We start from the raw sequence: 23,619 nt of genomic DNA, 5'->3' as shown, positions 1-23,619 counted from the left end.
GAGAGAGAGAGAGGAAAATGTAGCAAAAGGTGCCATAAAATAAATAACACGAAAAAAGAAACCAAATAAACATTTTTGGCAAAAGGCAAAAGTCGATCCGCAAAAGTGGGGCGCGGGGGGAGCGAGGCTATCTCTGTGGAGGGTTTGGGCTTGGTTGTTTGGCATAAAATAGACTTATCCTAATGAAAAAAGTCTTGCAGGCACATGTTCAGTAAGATATGTGCCAAGCCAGAGGGGAAGGAGCCGCCAGGGCAACGTCTGGAGCTAAGCAGCAACTTTAAGGCATTGAAACGCGTTTAAAGCCAAAGCCAATGGCAAATAGTGAGCGTAAGCAGCTTATAGGCAGGAATGGCAATGGCAGCCCTGGCCCCGAGGCAGCAGATTTCTGGGACATGCCATCCCCTGATATGATAAGAATTTAAATTGAAATAGTTTTTACCTCTCTTGTTGATGACTAATTTTGTAATTTATGCAAAAGGAAGGCTCTTGGTTTTCGCAATTTACATAAGCAAATGAATGCCTTGCCCCAAAATGAAGAGAGAGAGAGGGAGATACGTGCAACGGACCCACACACACACACAAAAACTTGAAGCAGGTAAGCGAGCGGTGCGGAGGGGCGTCAAGAACTCACAACCGTATGCCGTTCCTTGCATTCCTTTCCTTTTTTTTTGGGTCAATTGTTGGTCCTTTTGCTGCTTTTGTCTTAGCCTGTGGTGGCACGGAGCCTGGCCCATTGTGTCGCTGACAGTCCGAGCGACGGGCAAAAGCCAAAAGGGAGTCAAGTGTTCATTATGCTTGAAGATGCAGCGCGCTGCCTCAGCCACTTGAGCTGTGTGAAAAAGTGTAGCAGCAGCCACTAGCCTTGTGGCAGCTGCAGCTTGCCGTTCCACTGTTATGATTGTGGCCTCTGGGTTGGCCGCTTGAGCTGCTGCTGATCTGTCGCTTTTGATTATTTTCGAGCACAATTTAATTAGCAATTGAAGGCAGTAACAGTTACAGCTACAGCTACAGCTACTCCCAGACATTTACAATTACCAAATTTACTGCATAAATCAAATGACAGCGAGACAGTTTTTTTGCTGTCGCTCGTTTGGGTAAAGGAAGTGCCCGCAGGCAGGGCAGGACCTAATTGCCAAATGACCTGCATTTCTGTTGCTCAAGACACAACGACGAAGGCGGAGAGTGGGAAAGCAACGGCTGGGAAACAGAAAAACAAAAAACAAACTGAAAACTGTTTTGTCTCGTACCTCTTGTTAATCAGTGTGCCATAACTGGGGGTATGATGAGCTGTAAGGTAGCAGAGGTGGCTGCCTGGGAGTGCTCGAAGGACTCCAACTTCCGGCTGCTCTCTGCGCTCTTTCCATTGGGCACTCCGCTAGTCGTTTACTTTTCTTTTCTTGCCATTTCCCGCACATTTTTCTCATCTCTTGTTTCAGTGGCTGGCTGGCGGCTTGTTTTTCATTTTCCTTTTCAATTACACCACCGCGAAACGGCGCATCTCTCATGCCACATATAGATGTGTGTATGTGTATCCCCGGGATTGTTTGTCTAAGGACGGGGTGCGTGGGTGGCAGGAGTGGAGTTCCAGGTCGTAGATCCTTGCGCGGCTCCCTGCATTTAAGTCTAATTGCGAAGGGCTGGGCAGTGGCTCCTCCTGCACTCTGTGTGCGATATGATATTTCGCTTCGTTTGGGACTTCAGCTGCAGCTTAGGGCTAAGCGCCTCAGTGCCTCAGCTTAAGCCTCTTTTTGTTCCACTGCAGGCTAAGAGGATGACGAGAAGAAGAAGGAGAAACGGGAGGGTAGAGTAATAAGGAAATCAAAAGTAGCACGCAAATATTGAGGCTAGGAAATGGCCAACGAATGGCAACGCCGATCCTCCAAACGGATGCCGTCCAAAGTGCTCCACTTCCGATTGGGTCCTTAAGAGAGAGAGAGCGAGAGAGAGAGTGTCAGAATGGGAGCGAGAAATCCATCTGCCGCGTGGCTCTATCTAATAAACCAAATTTTCGTTAGCTCATTAAAATTGCAGTCGTGCCAAAAGTCCTTGCCTTGCTGCTGCTCCTGCTCCTGCTCCTTCTTGTGTGCGTGAACATTTCGTATTGCGGATGCAATAAAGTGCAGGATTTATGTGCACACACAGAGCCCCTGCCGCCTGGCAATTGAATTAAATTTCCACATTGCAGCCGCAATCGCGTGGCGTCTTGAGGTGGGTGGCTGTGTGGCTGTGTGGCTGTGTGGACGACGTCTGTCTGCAGTAATAACTGTAATTTTTGGCAAAATGTTCCATCAGCCAGAGGATCCTTTCGTGTGTGTGTGTGTGCAGTCACATTACAATATGTTCGTCCAGAGCTCTGTGCTTGATATTTATGTCTTAATATATGCACACACAGCCATGTCTCCCCAGAAATCGTTGCCTGTACTTTCCGCTCCTTCTGCTAACATTTCAAAGGTCCTTGCCTTGGTGTGTCTGGCTGTGTCATGAATTACTTAGCAGCAGGACTATGACAATTTATTGTTGCACGCATTGGCATTAGTTATTGCGATTAAATGTAATTATTTCGCTGCCAAGGCAGACATTGAAGCTGCAAAATGATTCCTTTATGTGCGAAGAATATTTACCCGCTTTAAGGCATGTTTAAGCTCAGCAAAGCCAGCAAAAAATCACTCATTAAATATGCAAAATAAGTGACAATGTTGCTGCTAGTGATTAAAATACAAATTGTTGCGCGCAAATTAATTTACAATTTTCACTCGAGGGATTTTTGCCAGCAGGCAGATCAAAGCAGAGCAGACAAAAAATAGAAAAGAATTAAATAAATAAACGGGGGAATACTCAGCAATAGACATGACTAGAGGTAGGAGCTGTGAAAGTGCTAAAAAGTATTCAAAATATAATCCAAAACCTCATTTTATTTTGTTGCTTTTGGCTGTAAAAATGTTGCGATCGAAACCAAATTCTGGCAACTGCCACTTATGATTATTCCCCCACATATACCCCTCTCTATTACAGGGTATCTGCCATGCAGACTGTCTGCAAATCAGCTTATGTCCATGGGCAATATTTTAATTTATTTCTATAATTTTTTTAGCATGGACCTCAATAATTCATGCCGTAAAATATTCATCATTCATCTGTGGCTCTCTGCGGAAAGTCTTTAAATTTTTGAACACTTTTTGGCGGGTTGCTGTTGGGGCGTTGGCTACTGCCGGCGGCGGAAGCTTCAGCTGATTTTTGGCAAGCAAATTCCATTGAATTTTGCTTTCGAAATTTATGGCTTAGAAAAATGTTGCCAAAAACTAGCACGGAATGGGCACGGGGGCACGGGGGCACGGGGAATGGCAAAGATAATAGCTTTTGATTACAGTTTATGGATGTCGCCTTTAGCTTTTTGGGTGGAGCCACCCAAAAACTTCCACACACACACACCCCCTGGTGTCGGGTGGGTGGGCGACACAATGGCGACAACAAAACAGGACTTGCCACTAGAAGCAGGACTACGCCTAGGACTAAGCGACTGGCTCTGTGTTTGGCTCTGGCTTTGGCCGCTGCTGCTGCTGTTGGGGCTTAGGTTTTTGTGTGTAGGGGAAAATGTATGGCAGGCGTTTGCAATTATTGAAATTGTCCCATGGCCCAGACCCGGACTAGACCAGGACTCAGTCCCGAATCCAATTGACTTTTATGCAAATGAAATTACGCGATTGCCTCTCGTTTGGCTCTGCCATTCCCTAACGGAGTTCCCTTTCGCTGCTGCATTGATTTTTATTTACCGCTCGCTGGAAAATTAAGTGCAACAAGAGGGAGCGGGGGAGCGGGGGAGCGTGAGGGAAAAACACGGCGGAGCCACATTTTCATAACGTAAGTGAATAGAAAATTGAATCAAATCTAATAATAAATGCTTTTATGCAGCCCTTAAGCACTCTGAAAAGATGACGACAATGCAGACGAGGACGACTACAAGGAGCGGGATGCCAAGGGGGAATGCTGATGCTGATGCTGCTGCGGATGGTTGCTGCTGCTCTATTTTTCCCTTTAGCCCAGAGATTGGTGTCGCTTCGACATGCTCCAATGGCCAAAGCAATGTGCAATGTCGTTGGCTTGGGCTTTGGCTTTGGCTTTGGCTTCGTTCGTTCGCTCGTTTTTGCCCGCTGGCAGAGCAGCATGCTTGAGCAGAGTGTATTAGTGTGTGTGTGTGTGTGTGGCATGCCCCATTTGGCTGTTTGTTGTTGTGTCTGTGTCTCTCAGCAGTTACTTAAGCATGTGGCGCGCGCTGCAAAAGGTTTATTTTTCTTTTTTTTTTGTTTCTTTGCATGTCCTTTGGCCCCGACAGTCTTGCAATTTGATTTGGTCCCAGGTTCAGTGCTTAAACAGTCCTTAAATGAGTTTGCATTTTGCTGTCTTTGTTGTCTGCCCAGACTGGCTGTCTGGCTGTCTGGCTGTCTCTGTCCATCGTTTAACTACTACTTTGACTTACAATTCATTTAGCTTTTCCATTGCAAATGAAACACACACACACACACACCTGAGGCAGGCTGTCCCGTGTCCCTGTGCCCTCGCAGTGTATTGTTGCCTGCTGCCATAGTTCTCCATTTGCCTGCCTCCTGCTTCAATTTTAATATTGCAGACACAGAGAAAAACAAAAGCCATTTGCTTGGGCCATAAAATGAATGCCTTTTGCTTGGGCTCTGTGAACACCTGGCTTTTGCGAGAACAATTTCCACAAATTTAAGAGCTTTCAAAGCAAGAACTCTCCGCCACGCATCGTAAATGCTGCCGCTGCCGCTGCCGCTGCCACTGCCACTGCCATAAAAAACTGATGAGTGTCTAGGCGAAATTTAAAGAGCTTTGCGTATCCTAATGAAACATCCATCTATTCTCATTTCATTTCATATTTTGCCACTTTATTGATATGAACTGAACTTTAGCAGCACATAAATTGGCCGAGCAGAGCCAGTCAGCAGACAGCCAGCCAGCAGTCATCGTTTATCAGTCGCGAGAGAAAAAAACAAAACTTACAGCTGCTGCTCCGGCAACTTCTTTATGGCCAGCCACTTGGCAGTGGCATCCCTGGGTCTTTATTTATTAGTTGGACTTTTGAAAATATCGCATATTTATATTGTATTTATTGTGGCTTCAGCTGCAGCTACAGCTACAGAGCTTCTGCTTCAGCGTGTCGCAGCTTTAATATTTATTTCCGCCATCGCTGTCTCCCTCTTCCGCTCTGCCAAGCTCGCTCTCTCCTCTCACTGCAGCTGTGTACTCATTACTTCACTTGCGGCGTACGTAATTCAAGTTGGGGGATACGGAAGCAAAAGCACACACACGGAGAGAGGGACAAGCACAAACAGGGCGACAATTGAGAATGACACAGTTTTGTCGCGCTCGCTCGCGGTCGCTCTCGCTCTCTCTCTCTCTCTGTGTTTGTGTTTTTGCATGGCTTTTGCATGTTATTTTGTGCATACCCTGTAGTCAGGGAGTTACTTAAGACTGTAAGCAAAACGTGGGAGTGGGTCTGCTAGTTCAAATTGGAAAATGATTATAGCCGAATTATCCATAACAAAATTTCAGATAAATTATAGATATAGGAAATATAGAAAATTAATTATTACGGGGTATTACAGTGTGTACTAACACACTTACTACTTTTTTTTTGTATTCTTTTTTTTCTCGCATTATATTATATTATTTTCTCACTGGAACTGGTCTTCGTCGTCGTCGGCAGCAGTGTTGTGTCCCGCTACTAAAGATTTATGTGCAAGTTGCTGCCGCTGCCGCTGCTGCCTTCGCTGCCACTGCCTCCGCTGCTGCTTCAAATGTAATTTACAGACAGCGGCTGTGTGAATTTATGCAGGCCCCAAAGCCCGAACCGGATCTCCAGACGCTGTCTGAGCGTTTTTTAAAAACTCTCTGTCTCTCTCTCTGGCGATAACAAAAATCAAATAAACTTGCATATGATATTCACATAAATAATGTTTACCAGCGGAAAATGCTTTCAATGCAATTACGGGTGGGTGTAGGGGTGAGGGTCTCAAACTGTTTACTAAAACATGTTGGCGGCGCCGAAAATTGTCTAGTTTTCAGTGTCTGGTGTGTCTTTCTGTCAAATGTCATGAACCGAGTCGCAGTGCGTTGAGCCTCTCAGACTTCACTCAGGCTTCAGTTGATGGCCCAGACATGCCAGACATGCGCTCGCACTTCAAAACTGACATTTGGACTTTTTTCCCAGGGCCCCACACCACACCACACCACAGGCCATGGGCATGCCCAACCCCCCAGTCAAGCAACCTCTGGCATGCCGCTGCCACAGGGTCTCTCTACGTTTTCGTTGCCTTTTTTTTCGGTGCGCCTTGACTCCATTTTCGTTATCCTTTTTAGATATTCATATTTTGCCATTGATGATATTTTCACTACTTTCGTATGCATTACACGTACGGCATCCGCACACACACACACACAGCCATGTTGTGTGTGTGTGTGTGTGTTTGGTGGGGTGTGCTGGCGCGTATTAACTCTACCCGGCCGTGAGCGTTTGTGTCTCTCTCTCTCGATCTCTCTGACTATGTGTGTGCGTGAAATTTGCATATTTTTTGACTTAACACATCCTTCAAAAATTGCGAAACGCGTTTTGCGATAGCTTTGGCATTTCCTTGCCGTCTTTCCGCTTCTCTTTTCCAGCATTTTTTTTCTTTCCTTCTTTTCTGTGCTATCTTTTCCATTCGCTTTGGGGCAACTCTGCAAATAGTTCAAAAGTTAAATACATTAAAGGGAAACTGAAAAAGATGCTTTAAAATGTATTCAAGCCTCCCTCTCTGTCTCTCTTTTTCTCTCTGTCTCTATCTCTCTTTTGATGGGACTCTCGTGTATGAGGAGCCAGAAATTGAATTGGGATGCTTATCCCCAGTGGCCTGCACTGACTGGACGGTTCTGTGTGTGTGCGTCTCTCATGTAAATTGATTTTTCAGTCACTTTAAATATGGTTTCTCTCGCGCGGTATTTAAATTTCATTTCGAGCCGAGAATGCAGCCACAGCATGTGAAGCCTTGTCGGTGGCTGCTGGATGCTCTCAAGACAAGTGGCGCTAATCCTTGACTTTGCTGCTAATGCACGTCGTATGTCAAACACCAAAAACGTTTACTCCTCACACCCACCCCCCCTCAACTGCTCAGCCCAATCCACACCACCCCCCCCACGATGCCAACCCGCACAAGTAACGCAATTTATATGCCTTTTTCAGTGGCTGCTGCTGCTGCTGCTGGCTCAGCCTCTGTTTGTCTTGGCAGAGCGTCTTGTACGTCGTCGTCTCCCCTCTGCCGCTTTGTATGCCATGCATTTTTCTGCACTTTTGACTTTTAAGCGTGCACTTGGCCAAGGCTCTGCCTGCCTGGCTGCTCCTGCCTGCCTGCTGCTGCTACTGCTGCTGCTGCATCTCCATGGCAGAGCTCGTTTTCTGTACGCGTTGTTTGTCTTAGGGATATGTATGCTTCCCTGCATCCCAGACTCACTCTCTCTCTCTCTCACTCCCTTCTCGCTGCTGCAGCACTCTGCCGCAGGCATTTTGATAAGAAAAACAAACACGAAAAACACACACATACTAGCACTCGCACTCGTACTCTCCGCATAGTAGAGCTCAGGCTCTCTCAAGTGTCATTTATGCGTTTTAATGCTGGGGGAATTTAATTTTCGAATTAAGTAAATAAGTTGTGTGGATCTTCTTCGTATGAAGCACAAAAGCCCTTTTCTGTACCGTCCCCTTGGCTGCTCATTTGGGTTGCAGCTGTAGTAAACTTTTTGCATTGACAGTTTTCGCTGGAAAAAAAGGCACATAGAGAGTGGGATAAACTGTAGCATACTTAACGGCATAAGAGATGCTTGGCATATAAGAAAAAACGGTTTGTATATAAATATGTGCTCGAAGCAAGGTTACCCTTTTGTACGGAATATTCTTTACATTTGCATCTCTTATTTTTTTTTGATTTGAAATTGATTCTTTGAGCAGAGCTCCTTCACAGCTCCTTTTCAGTTACACAGAGAGAGACAAAGAGAGAGAGAGAGATTCTTGATTCCAGCTTTGACTCTCAGATGCTCATCTAACTGCACATAATGGCCGAAATACAATGGCGACGCGTCCTGGCTTTGAAGTAATTTCGATACGTTTATAGATTGCTTTTTCGTTACCCACACCCCCATAGGAGAGGCATCAACAGCAGCGGAGGAGCCATTCGGCTTTTGGCATTTCCGGGCAATTTTCTTGAGCTCCCATTGGCTATTGTATCCAATTTGCAATTATGTTTCAATCAATTTTATTGCCATCTAATCTGCAGAACAAAATAGATTGCTTTTTTTCCCGGAGATCATAGCAAAAGCATCACCTGCTCCCGGGGCAACCCAAGACAAGAGTACTACAACTCCACGTACAAGTGTAAGAGGATAAGATTTTAAATTCCAATTGCGAGAACATTGGACCAGCGACTATTTATGCTAGTCGGGTTGTCTCCCCTCTGCACTGTGGACTCCGAACTCTGCCCTCTGGGCCCCGGTCAATTGTCACTTTGTCTTGTTAGGCTCAAGTGCGGAATAAATTGGAATATATACCACCCGTAAATGGCGTTGCTTGTTAGCCGTTTGCGTTTGCCACGTATGCCGTGCGCCGTGTGCAGTGCTAACAAGACTTAAAAGTCACACAAATCCCCGCTTGGAGACTCATTACGGAGGCATTCGTGCGCCATGTGTTTGTGTGTGTTTGTGCATCCAACCGGGAGGCGTAGAGACGTCGCCTGCATTGCATGCGGGTAATTGGCTCTGGACCCGGGGACCCTCTCGGTCCAGCTGCCACCGCAACTATTTTCGCAACAAAATAAAAGCACCCAGCTGGTGAAATGGTCAGAAACATAATTTCCAGACTAAATTTGGCTCTCGCATTGGCTTTGCTTTATTGCTCTCCCAGCAACAACTACAAAAATAGGCAGCTACTCCCTGCTGCCGATTTCAAGCAGGGGACTAAATCCATCTTCGTTATCTCCCTCTGTCGCTCATGTCCGATCATGTTTATTTGCTTTGCGAGCTGCGCTGCAAACTTGCTCTCTCAACAACAACAATCCGCCACACTTAAATGGGATGAGTACGCTCTCTCACAGGCCTCGCTCTCAGCAAATGCAAAAGACTTGCATTGAGCTTGAGCAACAATCCGACTAACCAACGGGACTTTACCATTCCTCTACCTGCGTGCCTTCGTTGTGAATTTATTGCACCCTCCGCAACAACAACAATGAGGCTAGCAGCAATTGTTATCGCTCCATCTCTCTCTGCCTGCCTGTTTCTAGCAAAAGACTTGCATTGAGCTTGAGCAACAATCCGACTAACCAACGGGACTTTACCATTCCTCTACCTGCGTGCCTTCGCTGTGAATTTATTGCACCCTCAGCAACAACAACAATGAGGCTAGCAGCAATTGTTATCGCTCCATCTCTCTCTGCCTGCCTGTTTCTAGCTTGCGCTCTCTTTTGAAAAGATCGCATTGAACGGCAGTCTGAAAACGAGAGAGTGAGAGAGTAAGTAAGACATGAACTTTCTGCAAAGCATACCCAAATATTTATTCAAAGTGGAGAATCTCCTTTGGTTTATTGATTGTGGTACCATAAATAATTGCAGTAATACCCAACAATTGCTAACAAACGCCAGCTACAATATACAATAAATAGATATTTAAATATTTTCGCTCCCACTTAAACCGAAGCTCGAACCTGCGTGCCCATTGTGAGGCCAGGCATCGATTACATACGGCGTCTGGTCGGCGGCAGGGACTCAAATTGCATTTGGCAAAACATTTATCATCAATTAATGGCATTAGTAAATGTTTGCCCTGAACTTTCACGCTACCGAAAAATATTATTGTTTATAAATGCAATGCCATAAATAATACCTACAAATACTACCGTTCAATGTGTGCACACACAAACACACACACACACACACACACACAATTGTGCGCGTGCGAATACGAATGCGAATGGAGAGAAGAGCTTTGAATGGTGTGGAATTTATGGCGCATTTTAAATTCAATTGGAAATTGTGCGTCCTGCTGCTTGTGCGGGATATTTATTTTTTAAGCCATGGCCAGGGCGTCAGCAAATATTGCTATTAATTCTTAATAATAGTAGTAATAAAAGCGAAATTCCCAGTGCCCCAGTGTCTGTCGGATGATGACTGCAGCGCGCCACTAAGGGCTGCATTTTATTTATGGCATTGCATTTTGCACTATTATTGTTTTTTTTTGCATTTATTTATTAAAATATTTTTCATTTTGCGGCTTAAGAGAAAATTTATACATGCATATGTAAAGCCTTGCCGTCCATACTGTTTTCCGTATTGGCGGAAAATACCCTGGAATACGTTTTATAAATAATTGTAGACAGTGCCACACCCACACAGTGGGTGGGCCGTCTGGGTGGAGTTGTGGCAGCATTTAAATAGTTGCGTGCTTTATTTAATTACACACAGACGAGGCATGTGGCGTCCAGGGTATTTTAATTAATTTTCAATCGTGAAAATGAGGCAGGAATGGCAGCTGATTAACTGCAGGGTATCCCAGCTATCCAGTGAGCCTTGACAATAAGTTCTAAAGTGTCTAAGGAGCACCCCACAAACACCATTTCACATTAGTCAACTAGAACCACACCCCAGACGTGAATCAACAACTTTAAATCGAAATTTAAACAAAAATAATTTCTTCAATTTTTTTCGAAAAACTTCCAACATGTTCTGCGATTGGTTGCTTGAACTGCGACGATTCCTGCACTGGGGACCCGTGATTGTCTTCAGTTTGATGGCCGGCGTGACGGGGACAACCGTCTACTTGAACGAAATGTGGTGGCCCCCCCAGGAGTCCTTATACGCGGCCATCAACTTTGTTGCGATTGTGTTCCTGAATCTGATCACCCTGTATCACTTTGGCATGTCGATTGTGGTGGGACCCGGCCTGCTGCCAAAACACTGGCGCCCCAAATGCCCCGAGCAGGAGCAGTTGCTGCAGTACTGCAAGGTGTGCGAGGGATACAAGGCGCCGCGGGCTCATCACTGCCGCCGCTGCAATCGCTGTGTGCTGCGGATGGACCATCACTGTCCGTGGATCAACAACTGCATCGGATGGGCCAATCAGGCGAGTTTCTTCTACTTCCTGTTGTTCTTCATGCTCGGCAGCATTCAGTCGGGCGTGATCATCGGCGGCTCCTTCTACGATGGCATCTTTCGCCGGGCATATCTGCAGCAGGGCGACACCCGGGGCATTCGAGTCATCCTTACCTTCCGCAGTGCCGCGGCATGTGTCTACAGCCTGGGCGTTGTTGTGGGCGTATTCCTGGCCACGTTGAAGCTCATGCAAATGCAGATCAAGACGATAATGTGGAACTGCAACGAGATCGAGAGCTGGATCGTGACGAAGGCCGAGTTTCGTCGCTACATGAATGGCTCCAATGGCAGGCCCATTCCCACATTCGACTACCCATACGATCTGGGCGTGTGGCGGAACATTGTGGAGTTTTTCAAGCCCAGCAGCGATGGCATCAACTGGCCCGTTCGCCCTGGCTCCGATCAGTACACAATGACCCGCGAGCAGCTGGCCCAGAAGCTGGAAAAACGCGCACGCACCCGCACCTACAAGTGCGTCTCGCCGGCCACTGGCTACTGGCTGCCCATTCTCTCCCAAGGCCTGATGGCCACCGTGTGCCTGCCGTGCGCCGACGATCCACGCATTGTGCTCAGGATTGGGGATCTCGTGCACGTGACACGCGTTCAGGACTATTGGCTCTACGGCGAACGTGTGCTGTCCAAGAAGGAGCAGAAGCTGCACAAGAAGCACCAGCTCAAGGGGCACATACGCGGCTGGTTTCCACGCTGCTGTGCCATTGAGTTGCTTGATGATGAGGAGGTTGACCCCACTGGGGACGACCATGGGCAGACGAACCCCAAGGAAGAATCCAAGGCCAAGCAGCGCTGTCGCAAGGGCTGCCACCATTAAAGTGTATTTGGTGGTGCGACTAGCGGTCAAGACACTAATCTCTTAATACTTAATGATATTTATTGAATGAATTCAATGATTAAATACTTGCCACAGGCCGGTGGCAAGCCAACAAGCCTAAAATGCATAAGCCATCGATTTGGAATCGATTTCAATTCGTATTCTAGGCCGAAAGCAGACTCGATTTCATGCCACATTTGCTTAAACATGACAGCGAGCAGCAGCAGCAGCAGCCCTGACTGTGGCGGCTTTCACTTTAAGGCCCATGTTGCATTTTGTTTTATTTTTTAGCTAGGCACAACGGCAGCAAAACACACACACGCAGAGCCACGCGAAATGAAAAGCAAAGTTGCAGCAAGGACGAGCGACACACAGAGAATCAATTGAAATGCACGACAAACGACCCTGCAAAGGTTGCTGCTCGCGGATTTGCCATTTGGTGCAATGGAGATGCAATCTGTGCATCTGTGCATCTATGGGTGTGCTTTATTCAGGTGTACGCTTAACACACACGTTTTTGTGTAAGGCCAAAGGCAAACAAAGGATGAACTGCGCGCGGATGGGGCTTTGCCCAGTCCGAATCCCAAAGGATCAATGGGTGTAATGAATACTTGGCCAATGGCCAGAGACACTCCACTCCACTCCACTCCATTCACTTCACTTCACTCATTCATTTATTCATTTAATCAATTGACAGACATTTCTGAGCTTGTTGTCTTTGAGTAAGAAGATCAAACAATGAATGTTGGTCATCGCTTGGGGAAATTGCACTTGCAGACACACCAAGCAGACAGAGAGAGAGAGCGAGAGAGAGAGGGGGAGTCCTGCTTGTCCTCTGCGACTGCGTGTTTAGCTCAAAATGAGATAAATGCAATTTTGGCAGCTGTGTGTGTAGGAAATACGCCGCTGGGAAATCAGTTGTCGTTGTGTCCTGAGTTAATAGGCGCTGGGAATTGTCGAGTGAGTGGGCGTTGGGTGCCGGTCAGGACCTGCCATGATGATGATAATTCAATGCAAAAGAGCTTACGAGTCAATAAATATTTGCACAAAGTGGCGTTGAGGCGTCCCATGTCTCTCTCTCTCTCTCTCTCTGTCGCCCACTTCTCGTTCTGTATTTTGGGAGTCATTTGGGTGACGGCGTGGAAAATGCAAAACAAATAATCGCTGCCGGCCAAAATCAATAGAACAAAAAAGGGATTTTCTGTCTCTCTCTCTCTCTATCTGGGGGAATTGAGGTTGCAGCATAAAAATAGCCATAAATAAATCTGCGTAAAAATAAAACATGTGCCAACAGCAGCACAGAGCCATAAACATAAACAATGCAACTTTCTTTCCTTCTTGCTTACTGTGTCCTGTGCTGAATATACCCACTGAGTAGAAGGATAGCTCAGGGTATGCTGGCCACAGTAGAAAGCACATTTTCTCTCTTCAATTACCGATTTACAGGGCATCCTTGTGGTCCCTAACGCTCGCCTTTTCGCCACTCGAAACTTGTTTTCTTCTTGTGGCGTTTTATAAAGCGGAAAGCGAAATAAATTTTACATAAACATTTGCCACATAACAAAAGGCACCAACTTTAATGACTTTTGTCGCTGCAAAATAATTGTGCGTGAATTTTTGTTGTTCGCTGTTGCTGTCCCGCGGGGGAGCCGGCAAATCCGCTGTGGGAGAGAGAAACGGAATGGAACGAAAGGGAACGGCATGGCATGGCTTGGCATAGATGGTTTGTGTTGGGACAGTTGCCAGGAGTGCTGGCTTTCAGGGTCCTGCTGGCATTTAATTTCACGGACTGTCGTCCATTTTATGCTTTGGCAACACTTTCTGACAATCCCCCGAAACGTCCTTCGGCTGGTCCTTTTGGTTTTTTCGTGATTGGAAGCTGATACTCTCGCCAGGCAGAAATCGCTTTAAGGATGCTGCTGAGGCTGCTCCTCCTTTGTGCCTTCTGGCAATTATGTGCACTATATACAGCATTTATCTGCTCCAACAATGAGACAAGCACTGAGAGATAATCTCTCTCCGTTCCCCTCTCTTTCGTACTCGCACGAGTATCGCTTACAGTCTGGCAAGCAGAACAAAGGCAATTATGGCATCATTAGAACGAGCCGAGAGGTGTGTAGGCTGTGGCAGAGCAGAGCAATTGCATTGGCAGGAAGCACTTATCCCATATCGGTAGCAGAGTGTCCTTCAAGCTGCAGCACCACAGGATAGTACTCTTTAGGGTCCTGCTGGGTAGCTGTGAGGCTTTCTGCTTGGGTTTAAACTGCCGAGCAGATCCAATCAGAAACTTGTAGAAATGATCGCTGGAGCGTGGCTGGCCCCCGCTGGCACTCGCTTTTGGCATGCTATAAATTCTTGGAAAATTCATATTGAATGCTGGCCCTTGCTCTCGTTCCTCCAGCGTCCATCGTTCATCGTCCAACGCGCCCATTCAATCAATGCAAATGGCAGAACGCGCTACAAATTGTACGATTTCCGCTGACTTGCCGCTAGGCCTGGACTTTTATTAATCTGCGCCCTGCACTCTCGATCATTGAATGCCTCGGCCCCCAACTAAATTTCAAGTTGATGAAAGTGCAGCTGCCACTTCTCGCTCACCCACTTCTTGTGTACAAGTTTGCTTGGACGTTCTTTGAGGCTTCTGTTTTTATTTATGACTCTCTTTTGCAAAGTAATTTTTCATTATTTAAAATGAAGCCGTCCCTTGGTTTCTATTGCTGTTGGCTTGGTGGCCTTGCCGTGCCTTTGCCCAGTCATTCTTCATAAATAATTTATTAATTATAAAAGTTTTTGGCACTCGCTCTGGACGCATGCAAAGGCTCTCTCTCCGGCTCTCCATCTTGCAGCGTGGCAGCAGTTGCAAGTGAAAGTTGCAGCCCCAAAAAAAATATTACTTGCAATGTCCCAAATTTTACGACTTGTGCCAGCAAAACTTTTTATTAGTTTGGACTGGACCGCTCGTCCATCTGCAACTCCATTTTCGACTCCGTCTCTCTGTGTGGGATATTTTTCATATTTTAATTGACAAAACTTTTGGCCAACTGCACAGCGAGCTGATGGGTTTTTGGCTTAGTTCTCTGTTATTCTACACTAATCAAACATTGGCTGCTGGCAGGCAGGAAAGATGCTTTCATTTCGGGTTTTCCCATTTCAAGTTTTAGCATTTAATTGAGAGACTCGAAAACGTAGCAAAATACACATAAATATATGTATGCAAGGAGAGACTTTAAGTGGCAAGCCAATTTGAAGGCGTGGCAGGGAGGAGCGGCAGGCAGAGTGCACTTCGTGGAGTCATGTTTGATGCATGTGGCAAGGAGCGAGCCAAACAACACAGCAACAGCAACAGCAACACAGATTCAGAGCTTCAGAGACAGGGACTGCCTTGTGGCAGTCGCGCACTCAAATTGTCGCAGGAAATTCGTAGACGGCTGCACCACTCGTATCTGTGTCTCTCTCTCTATAGTTGTGTGTGTGTGCAACCCGGGGTTTATGTCTAAATATGCAAATAACTGTAACAGCAAACGGGGCGCTGTGTGGGGCAAGTGCCGCACCCGGCTGATGTCTCTGAATGTCTCATAAATTCGTGATTAATGTCGCCCCATTCCCATTCCCATGCCTTTGGCTTTGCCTTTGCCACTGCTTTGATGCCACATGCGAAATCAGGGTTTTAATGCAGCTGCCACTTAAGCGCTGCATTTAGTTGTCTAGATCCCATGCAGCATTAATGACTCGAAGATGGAAGATGTCTGCCATTATGGGCTTAGACACGGGTACACCCCAAAACCCGTGCCCACAGCCACTCGCTCATACTTCGTCTCTCGTTAATGTGTCAGACTAACGAAGTTAACATTAAATTTAAGCAGTGTCTAACTCAATTTGCTGCAAGGCACAGCTCCGATGCGTGTGAGACAAAAGACACTGATTGCCCTCGACAGACACCTAATGAAGCCCACACAAAAGCTATTTACTGTGGCACAATGCTGGCACCTGATTCAGATCTTGGCTGTGTTCCGCTCGCCTATCACCTACCTCATTAGGTTGCAGGTAATTAAAGTGCTTTTGCCTGCTGCCTGCTGCCTGCTGCCCCATCGATAATTAGTTGCTCTGCGCGCCCAAAAATAAAACAACAAACAGCAACATAAAATGAATAATAATAAGCAGTAGTAATAACAATAATGATAAATATTAATGCATTTCCATTTGATTGAAAACAACACTGAAATCGATTAAATAAACTGCTCTATCAAATTACGTATACGCAGTGGAGCGACCCACCGCATGGGGCCTCGGCCTCGGCCTGGGCTTCGCGTTCATTAAATCGCATTTAATAGCCCGAACTGAGTGGCGAGTCAATATTTATTAACAACATAATCAATAATTTTTTCCCATCTTTTTTTTGTGTGCCATTTTTCCCACTTTAATGAGATTAAAGTACAGCACAAAAAAAAATTGTTAATGCATTTAGTCATGTCAGGCCCTGAACTCTTTTTAGCGTGTCTTTTTTTTCGCACACATTTCTATTAATTATGAAAAGTGCACGGGGGGTTGTAGTCCTACGAGTTGGCAAGCAGAAAACAGTTTAAAGCGACGAATAAACTACAAATGAAGCGACCCAAGAATCATTTTAATCAAAAACTATGAACAATAACATAAAGTTTTTTTTGTTGAACACCTGGCCAGAGCAGTTTTGAAGGCCAGATCCCTGCACACTTTTGGGGCTGCATAAGCCGATCAAGTGCCGGGTACCCATTGCCGATTTCTCTTACTTTTTTTCTGCGCTTTTCCACTCAGAAGTTTTCTGCACGATTGCGCCAACTTTCATTTCCTGCAGAACTTTTGAATTTTCAAGTAAACCATAAACTGTGGCTAAGAAAAAAAATATAAAAAATAGGAAAGAATATTGTGTGTGTGTGTGTGTGTGTGTGTGTGTGCCACTGCATAATTAAGCCGCAGAGCAGCAGCGTCTTGTCTGGTGACATTAGGCGACATTGAAGCGACAAACGCCGCTGGCAAAGAGGCTTTCGGAAAGCATTTTCTTTTTCTGCCAACTTTTCGCCAATTGTTTTTGTAGTTTGGTTTGTTTGTTGGCTCAAAACTTAAGCTCTTTGCTGGCTTCGGCTACGCCAGTGTGTGTGTGTGTGTGTGTGTGTGTGTGTGTGTGTTTGTAGAGGGTAAACTTTTGCGCGACTTAATAAATTAATAAGCCCAGCCAAGAAAAATATGCTCTGAGCCACGTTCCCCTTATCTCTGGTGTGTCGTGACTCTCCCTCAGGCAAAAGGGTGAAGTTCATCATCGTCGTGGCATCAGCATCAGCATCTGGCTCTGGCTCTGGCTCTGGCTAATTTGTCGGTTTGCCTCTGGATAACCATCAGAAGCTGAAGATTTGACTGCGGCTGCTGTTTGTGTTTGCTTTTTGTGTTTGTATATAATTAACGCGAATGTCATGCGTGTGTGGGATGCCTGATGCTAAGCGACAAATGATATGCCTTCAAAAGTATTTATAATTCTTCCTCCCCTTGGCCATGTTCTGCTGGCACCGCAGACGTTTTTATGGCTTTCTTTCCAAACCATTTAAGTCTTAAAGACGGGTGCGCCCCATGCCAATTTGTGGCTTTGGCCATTGAAAACTAACTGACAGGAGGCGGTTAGGGGGTAAACGAAAACGCCGATGAGTTGACTGACAGACAGACCAAAGCAAGAGACGCAGAGCCAAAGCATTCAAGCTCTGATTTGACTGCGGCTGTTGTGGCAAGGAGCAGGAGCCGGAGCGTGCCTCCGTCTGTCGGCCGCAGCTGCGGTTCCTGAGGTCAATCACTGCAATTACTTTTCGAGAATTTCGGTTGAGTCGATAATGCGAGATAAGTTCATTTCTAATGGCATCTAAATTAATAATATTTGTTCCGTCACCTGGGGGATGGGCGGGCAGCCACAACTTTTACAGCCGCCAAGTTGCTGTCAGGCGACTTTGTTTGCGCATTAAAACTTTATTTATTTTAAATGTACAACAATATTAAATGAATTCCAGCACAAATGTGTCAAAAAGTTTTTGGCAATGTGCACAATTTATGGGGCAGCAGCAGCTTCCAAAACTATCGCACAACAATGTCTGAAATGTATGACAAACCAAATGAGCACAAGTTCGAGTCCCTCCCCCGCTCCATACGGCATATACAATAAATAAATAATCCCCAACAGGGGTAACACATTTGCCTGGCAGTCGGGTAGCCTGGCAAGCCGTTGGCTAACCCACCCACTGAAAGGACAGACAATCGAAGCGACTCCTGAAAGCCTCAAACATTCTGTCTTTTGGTGTCCCTCTGGCACTCGTACATGGCCGCAATTGTTTGCACGTTACGTGGTCATGTAGTCCGGGTCAATAATTGGTTTTTTTTCCGTTTCGATTGCAAACAAGTTGATTGTGATTGCCAAATGATTACACGAATCACACGGACCAGGCTAAGGGCTGCTGCTGGTACTACTGCTGCTGCTGGCTGCTGGCTGCTGGCCAAAACCACAGCCTGAAAATTGGCTTTGGCCCACAGCTGGGCTGGCCGGCCCCCAAAGAGAAATCTTAATCTTTACAGAGTGCCTGCAAATTTGCTGGTTGCTGTAATTATGTTTGTTGCCATTTACCTTTGTTCAATATTGCGACTTTTTGATAAATGGGTTGGTCGAAACGTAACTCATGCGTATGCCCCGTTACCCCCCTCGAACTAATGAACTTCATTTTGGGTCCAAGGTCTGTGTGTGGTGCAGAGAATTGCATTCAGTGCATTGCCTTTTCGGTGTGTTTATATTTTGTGTCTCTTCTCTTGTTATTCATTTAATTTACTCTCTCTCGAAATCGCTCTCTCAGCAACAACAACAACAAAGCAACCAACTCGACTGATTCCGATTCCGAGCCGCTACGTTTTGTTGTTGTTTGTCAGCACCCACCCCTTTTTCTTTGCGTCTACCTGCAAGCAAAACAAAGTCCCGCAATTTGGACGCATCGCTAGCCCGTTCGGCAACAACAACAGCAACTTCTCTTTCTCGAGCTTTGCTGCTCTCGCAATCGCTCTCTCGCCTGATTCCGATTCCGCGCTGCTGCGTTTGTTGTTGCTGCGCTTTGCATGTTCGTTCGTGTCAGCGACTGCAGTTCTTTCTACCTGCGCCACCTAATCTCGCACGTGATACGAACTCCCGCAACTCAGCAACAACAAAACCAAGCGCTTGCTCTCTTGCATGTTCGATCATGTACAGATTGTAAGCCAACAACAATCATGCGGAGGCTTGCACGTTCGCTTCTACTCTACTCTGCTTTCGTTTTGGTGCAATGAAAATGATGCCAAAAAAATCACTAAAATTTCAATGGCAATCGGATTGGAATGCTTTATGGCAACTACATTTCAATCATTGGCAAGCAATTCTGCAGCACTAAACGGAAACGAAGAGGCATAAAAGAAATGTTTCGGCCGATACGCTGATGATGATGGGGTTAACTTTGCTCGGAAAAGAGTTTCACTTTTCGACTTGACGGCGGAATGCCCCTGCCTCTCTCCCCACCCGACCTCCATCAAAACGAAATCGTTTCGGCTGCACACACATTTTGACTATGTAATTCGGTTGACGTTCTTTTATGGGCATCGCAACTTGAGCGACTTTAAACGACATCAATAAAACCTGCAAGGCATTCAATAAAAATTTCTAGACCGTAGCACATTTTGCTGCTACAACCCGTTTCCTAACCTACATACCTCCTTCTGGCATTCAAAAAGCTGCGAAGAAAAAAAAGTAAAAACGGAGAAAAAGAAAATGGGCACAAGAAAACGGGGGGCTGGGCTGAGAGCCTGCTCCGGCTTTTCCTCTTTTTTGCCTCGACTAACGTGAAAATGCTTTTTAGCCCGAGAGCAAACAAACTGAAAGTTTTTCCTCGATATGTGTGATGTGCTCGAGCCAGAACTTAAAGTGTCGATGGCTTTAGGCTTGCTTTCTTTTATTATCCGACTCCCGGGGGCAGAAAGGTGTCAAAGTGCGTCGTGTTGGGTGACATTTTCATTTGGAGCGCGTGTCTTTGAGATTTGATTGCTGCTGCTGCTGCTACTGAAATCGGAGCACCGACACTGTGGCCACACATACACACACACACACACACACACACACACACACACACACACACACACGCACACACAGATCTTTGTCAAAGGCTCATTATGCAAATTGTATCACGAACCCATGCGCCGCAGCTAATTTGTCACTGTCTTCAGTTGTCAAGCGGCAAAACACTTTCCCCACACTGCCACAGTGCTGCTCCTGCTCCACCTACTCTGCCTGATTCGGACCAAAGTGTGGCATCCGTTGGCCAGAGCGGCACCAGCTCGCTCGACCGGTGGCTGACGCTTGCTGCCGCCTGCTTTCAGCTCTATCACTTTCATTTCCTTGGCCATAAATTAGCAACACGATGAGACCAGTGGCACGCCCACGCTCTCCCCGGCCACAAGAAGGTAGAATCTTCTACTCACAACTCTCTCTGGCTCTCTGACTCTCCCACCAACTGACTGACTGACTGACTGACTGACTGACACACTGTGCAAAATGTGCGCCCCTTCCGTATGTTGGATGCGTGCGGAATTTATGATTACTTCCGGGTATAATGAAGCCAGCCACGTGCGAGTAGGGCCCACATCTCTCATCTTTCTGCAGTCTCTGGACTGTGTGCTGTCCCGCCCAGACAACGCGTCTAAACAACTAATACGAGTAGTCCTCAAGGCTGCTGCTGCTCCTGCCACTGGTAGTTCTCTCAAGAACTCTCCACTTCGTTTGGGTTCTGCGTTGAAAAAGTGCAGCTGCAGCAGTGGTCCTAGCAGCAGCATCTCCAGTCCCATGCACTGCACTTGAGATGCCTTCAGTCTTCAGTCTGCTTCAGGCCCAGGCCCAGGCCCAGACCCTTCTGCTTTTCTTTGGCCCTTCCTCTGCCGCTGCTGCTGCTGCTGCTGCTGACAGCGGAGACAATTTTCAATTAAATAAATGGCTCGTTTTTTATATGCCAGACGCACAATGGGACCAAGTGCAGCAGATTGCGGATAAAATGGAGTGGATTCCAGTGGATTTTTAGATGGATTTCCAAAGCAAAAAGGCAGCGCTCTCCCCCTTGCACCCTTGGGAGGGCCCATTGTCGGGCGAATTATGATTATTAAATGTTTTTGATGCAGCTGTAATGTTTTTGTATGGAGTTCCAATTAAAATTTTGGGCTTAATTGGGTCCCTGGGTGCTGGGCTGCTGGAACTGAAGCTGCTGCTTGGGTTAAGGTCATGCTTGAGCGAATACAAAATAATTAAAGTGCAGCAGAAGCTTCTCCTTAACTCAAAGTTATGGCACACACACGAGTGGCACTGCCACTCCCACTCCCACCCATGGATGGCCAACAGGAACTTACATGAGTTGGCCATTTACCGGCTACCGTTCATAAGCCGCATAATCTATGAAATCGTGTCTGAAGAGAGAAGGAGAAGCAGTGGCAGCAGGCAGCGAGGGGCATCCACATCCGGCTTAAACCTAAGCGAACCTAAGTTAAAATTATTGTACATTGGCTTAAGCCCTTCGCCCGGCAGTTGGCTTCTCAATTTAATTGGGAGTACACAGAGAGAGAGAGAGAGAGAGATGGAGGCAGAGGCATTATTCTGATAAAGAGCTAAAGAGCAAGGCATTCTCCACTTGTAGACGGGGGGAGAGCGCTGTGGGTGGGGTAAAGCTCTCGTCAGCTGGAACTGAAATGCTTTTAGCTCGCTCCATTAAAGTCCACACTGCATATGCCGTGATTTGCTGGGGAGTCCAAAGACAGAGACTGGGAACGAGAATGAGATAATGATATATGGATAGCAGCAGCAGCAGCAGCAGCAGCAGCAGCAGCAGCAGCAGCAGCAGCAGCAGCAGCAGCAGCAGCAGCAGCAGCAGCACCGGCAGCATGCTACACGACTAATGAGCCAAAATGAATTGTTGCCACATCAAAAATCAACGCAATTCCGGTATGGTGGGGGGGGGAGCCTCTGGCAATATGTAAAGGCCAGAACGAGAATCCAAGTCGAAGATGGAGCACGAAAACGAAGACGCAGAACACACAAGTCAGGAGGCAGGACGCAGAGGGACCCAAACACGAGGAACGACGAAAGTTAATTTCATTAAGGAAATGAAAAAGTCATATATCATTTTTGGCCATCGTCTAACATGTCCATTACAAAAGGCAAACGCCCCGACACCCCACACTGAATTTTTGCTGGGCATCTTCTTGGGCAGAAGGAAATGCACTGCCCCACACAAAAACTTCTATTAAAGTGTTGAAAATAGCACAGAAAAAAGGAAAAGAGAAACCAGAAAGCTGTGTAATAAATGTTCCATGCCGTTGGCTTTGACGTCCAGGGCGTCCCAAAATTAAAATGCATAATTCAATGCGATGGCCCCCGACCTCCCAGGATGGAGGCGGCCAAGGAATGGCTGGAACCCATCGGCTTAGCCCCGCATTAGCAGCCATTTACATGTGAGTTTTTTCAGAAAAGGAAGCCAAAAGAAGAGCAACCCTGACTACCGGCAGATAGAAGCTAAAAGTGTTTCACGTTTCACGGACCATTAAACGCCCCAACTCGGGAGTTCGTCGAGTCATTTCGAGCGACTTATCGCCTCTCGCCTGCATTGTGCCGCCTGATTGATTTCTTTATGCGTGCCATATCGAAAAGTGAGGGTGCCCCTGCCCCACTGCTGCCACTGCCACTGACAGGGCCAAAGAATTTTTTAATAAGGCACAAAAGGAATTTTTATATGGGTCTTCTATGAGTGTGTGGATTATTTAGAGGAGGCCCCGGTCTGCCACGAAAACATAAGCAGAATAATAACCAGAGGCAGAGACAAGCACGAGTTGCGACTTTAAGATACCCATTAAAGCGAGACTAAAGATTCTTGTTTTCATGCCTGAAAAGTCTCGAAGCCAGGAAATATTGATCCGCTGGAAAGACTTTTCAGCCATTAGCTAAGTTCAGAGAGTACTAAGAAATGGTAGAATTCCAGATTGCCTCTCGATAATACGTGAATTTTTGAGTTATGAAACGAATGCGAATGCCTTTCCAAACTCTCCCCACCCCAATGCTGTGTGACTTTCTCTCCATGTGTCTCTCTGCGGGCACTCGACTATGCGGCATTTCCTGCATTCATTCAGCGTAATTAACAAAATTCCCAGGTGTATATCCTGCTGCTGCTGCTGCTGCTGTGTTCCATTTCGGACTCCTGCCAGTTGGAGTTCAAGTTTTTGTGGCATTTAAAATTCAGGCTGCGTAAATCTTTTATTGGCACGAAATACGCCGGCCAAAAGGTTCGCCAAACACACAGAGTTGCATAATAAATTATCGATGCGCCGTTAGGAATTTTAAGTGGCGGTCGCTAATCAGCGCCAGCGCCAGATAGCGATGAGTGCTTGATAGAGTGAGTGAGTGGGAGAGAGAGAGACATCTAGGCTGAGTGCTGACATCCTTTGACTGCTCATCCCCCATGCGGAGAGAGCGAGACCCCACTTGTCGCTTGTCAATAATACCCGCACACAAATAAATTCTCTGCTTATCGCGCCAGAAAGAAGGAGAG

The 23,619-nt window shown here is 46.4% G+C and overlaps 1 protein-coding gene across 1 annotated transcript; it reads left to right on the top strand.

The window, feature by feature from the left end:
- The first annotated feature begins 10,676 nt into the window (after window positions 1-10,676).
- Window positions 10,677-12,136, top strand: LOC117586906 (palmitoyltransferase ZDHHC6). Its single transcript, XM_034277250.1, has one exon. The coding sequence runs from the start codon at window positions 10,754-10,756 to the stop codon at window positions 12,011-12,013; it is 1,260 nt and encodes a 419-aa protein (XP_034133141.1). The 5' UTR covers window positions 10,677-10,753; the 3' UTR covers window positions 12,014-12,136.
- The last annotated feature ends 11,483 nt before the right edge of the window (window positions 12,137-23,619 follow it).

Source organism: Drosophila guanche, unplaced genomic scaffold (genome assembly GCF_900245975.1).
Source record: "Drosophila guanche unplaced genomic scaffold, DGUA_6, whole genome shotgun sequence".
In the NCBI taxonomy this organism is placed as follows: Eukaryota; Metazoa; Arthropoda; class Insecta; order Diptera; family Drosophilidae; genus Drosophila; species Drosophila guanche.
This window is presented reverse-complemented; position numbering and strand designations above follow the sequence as displayed.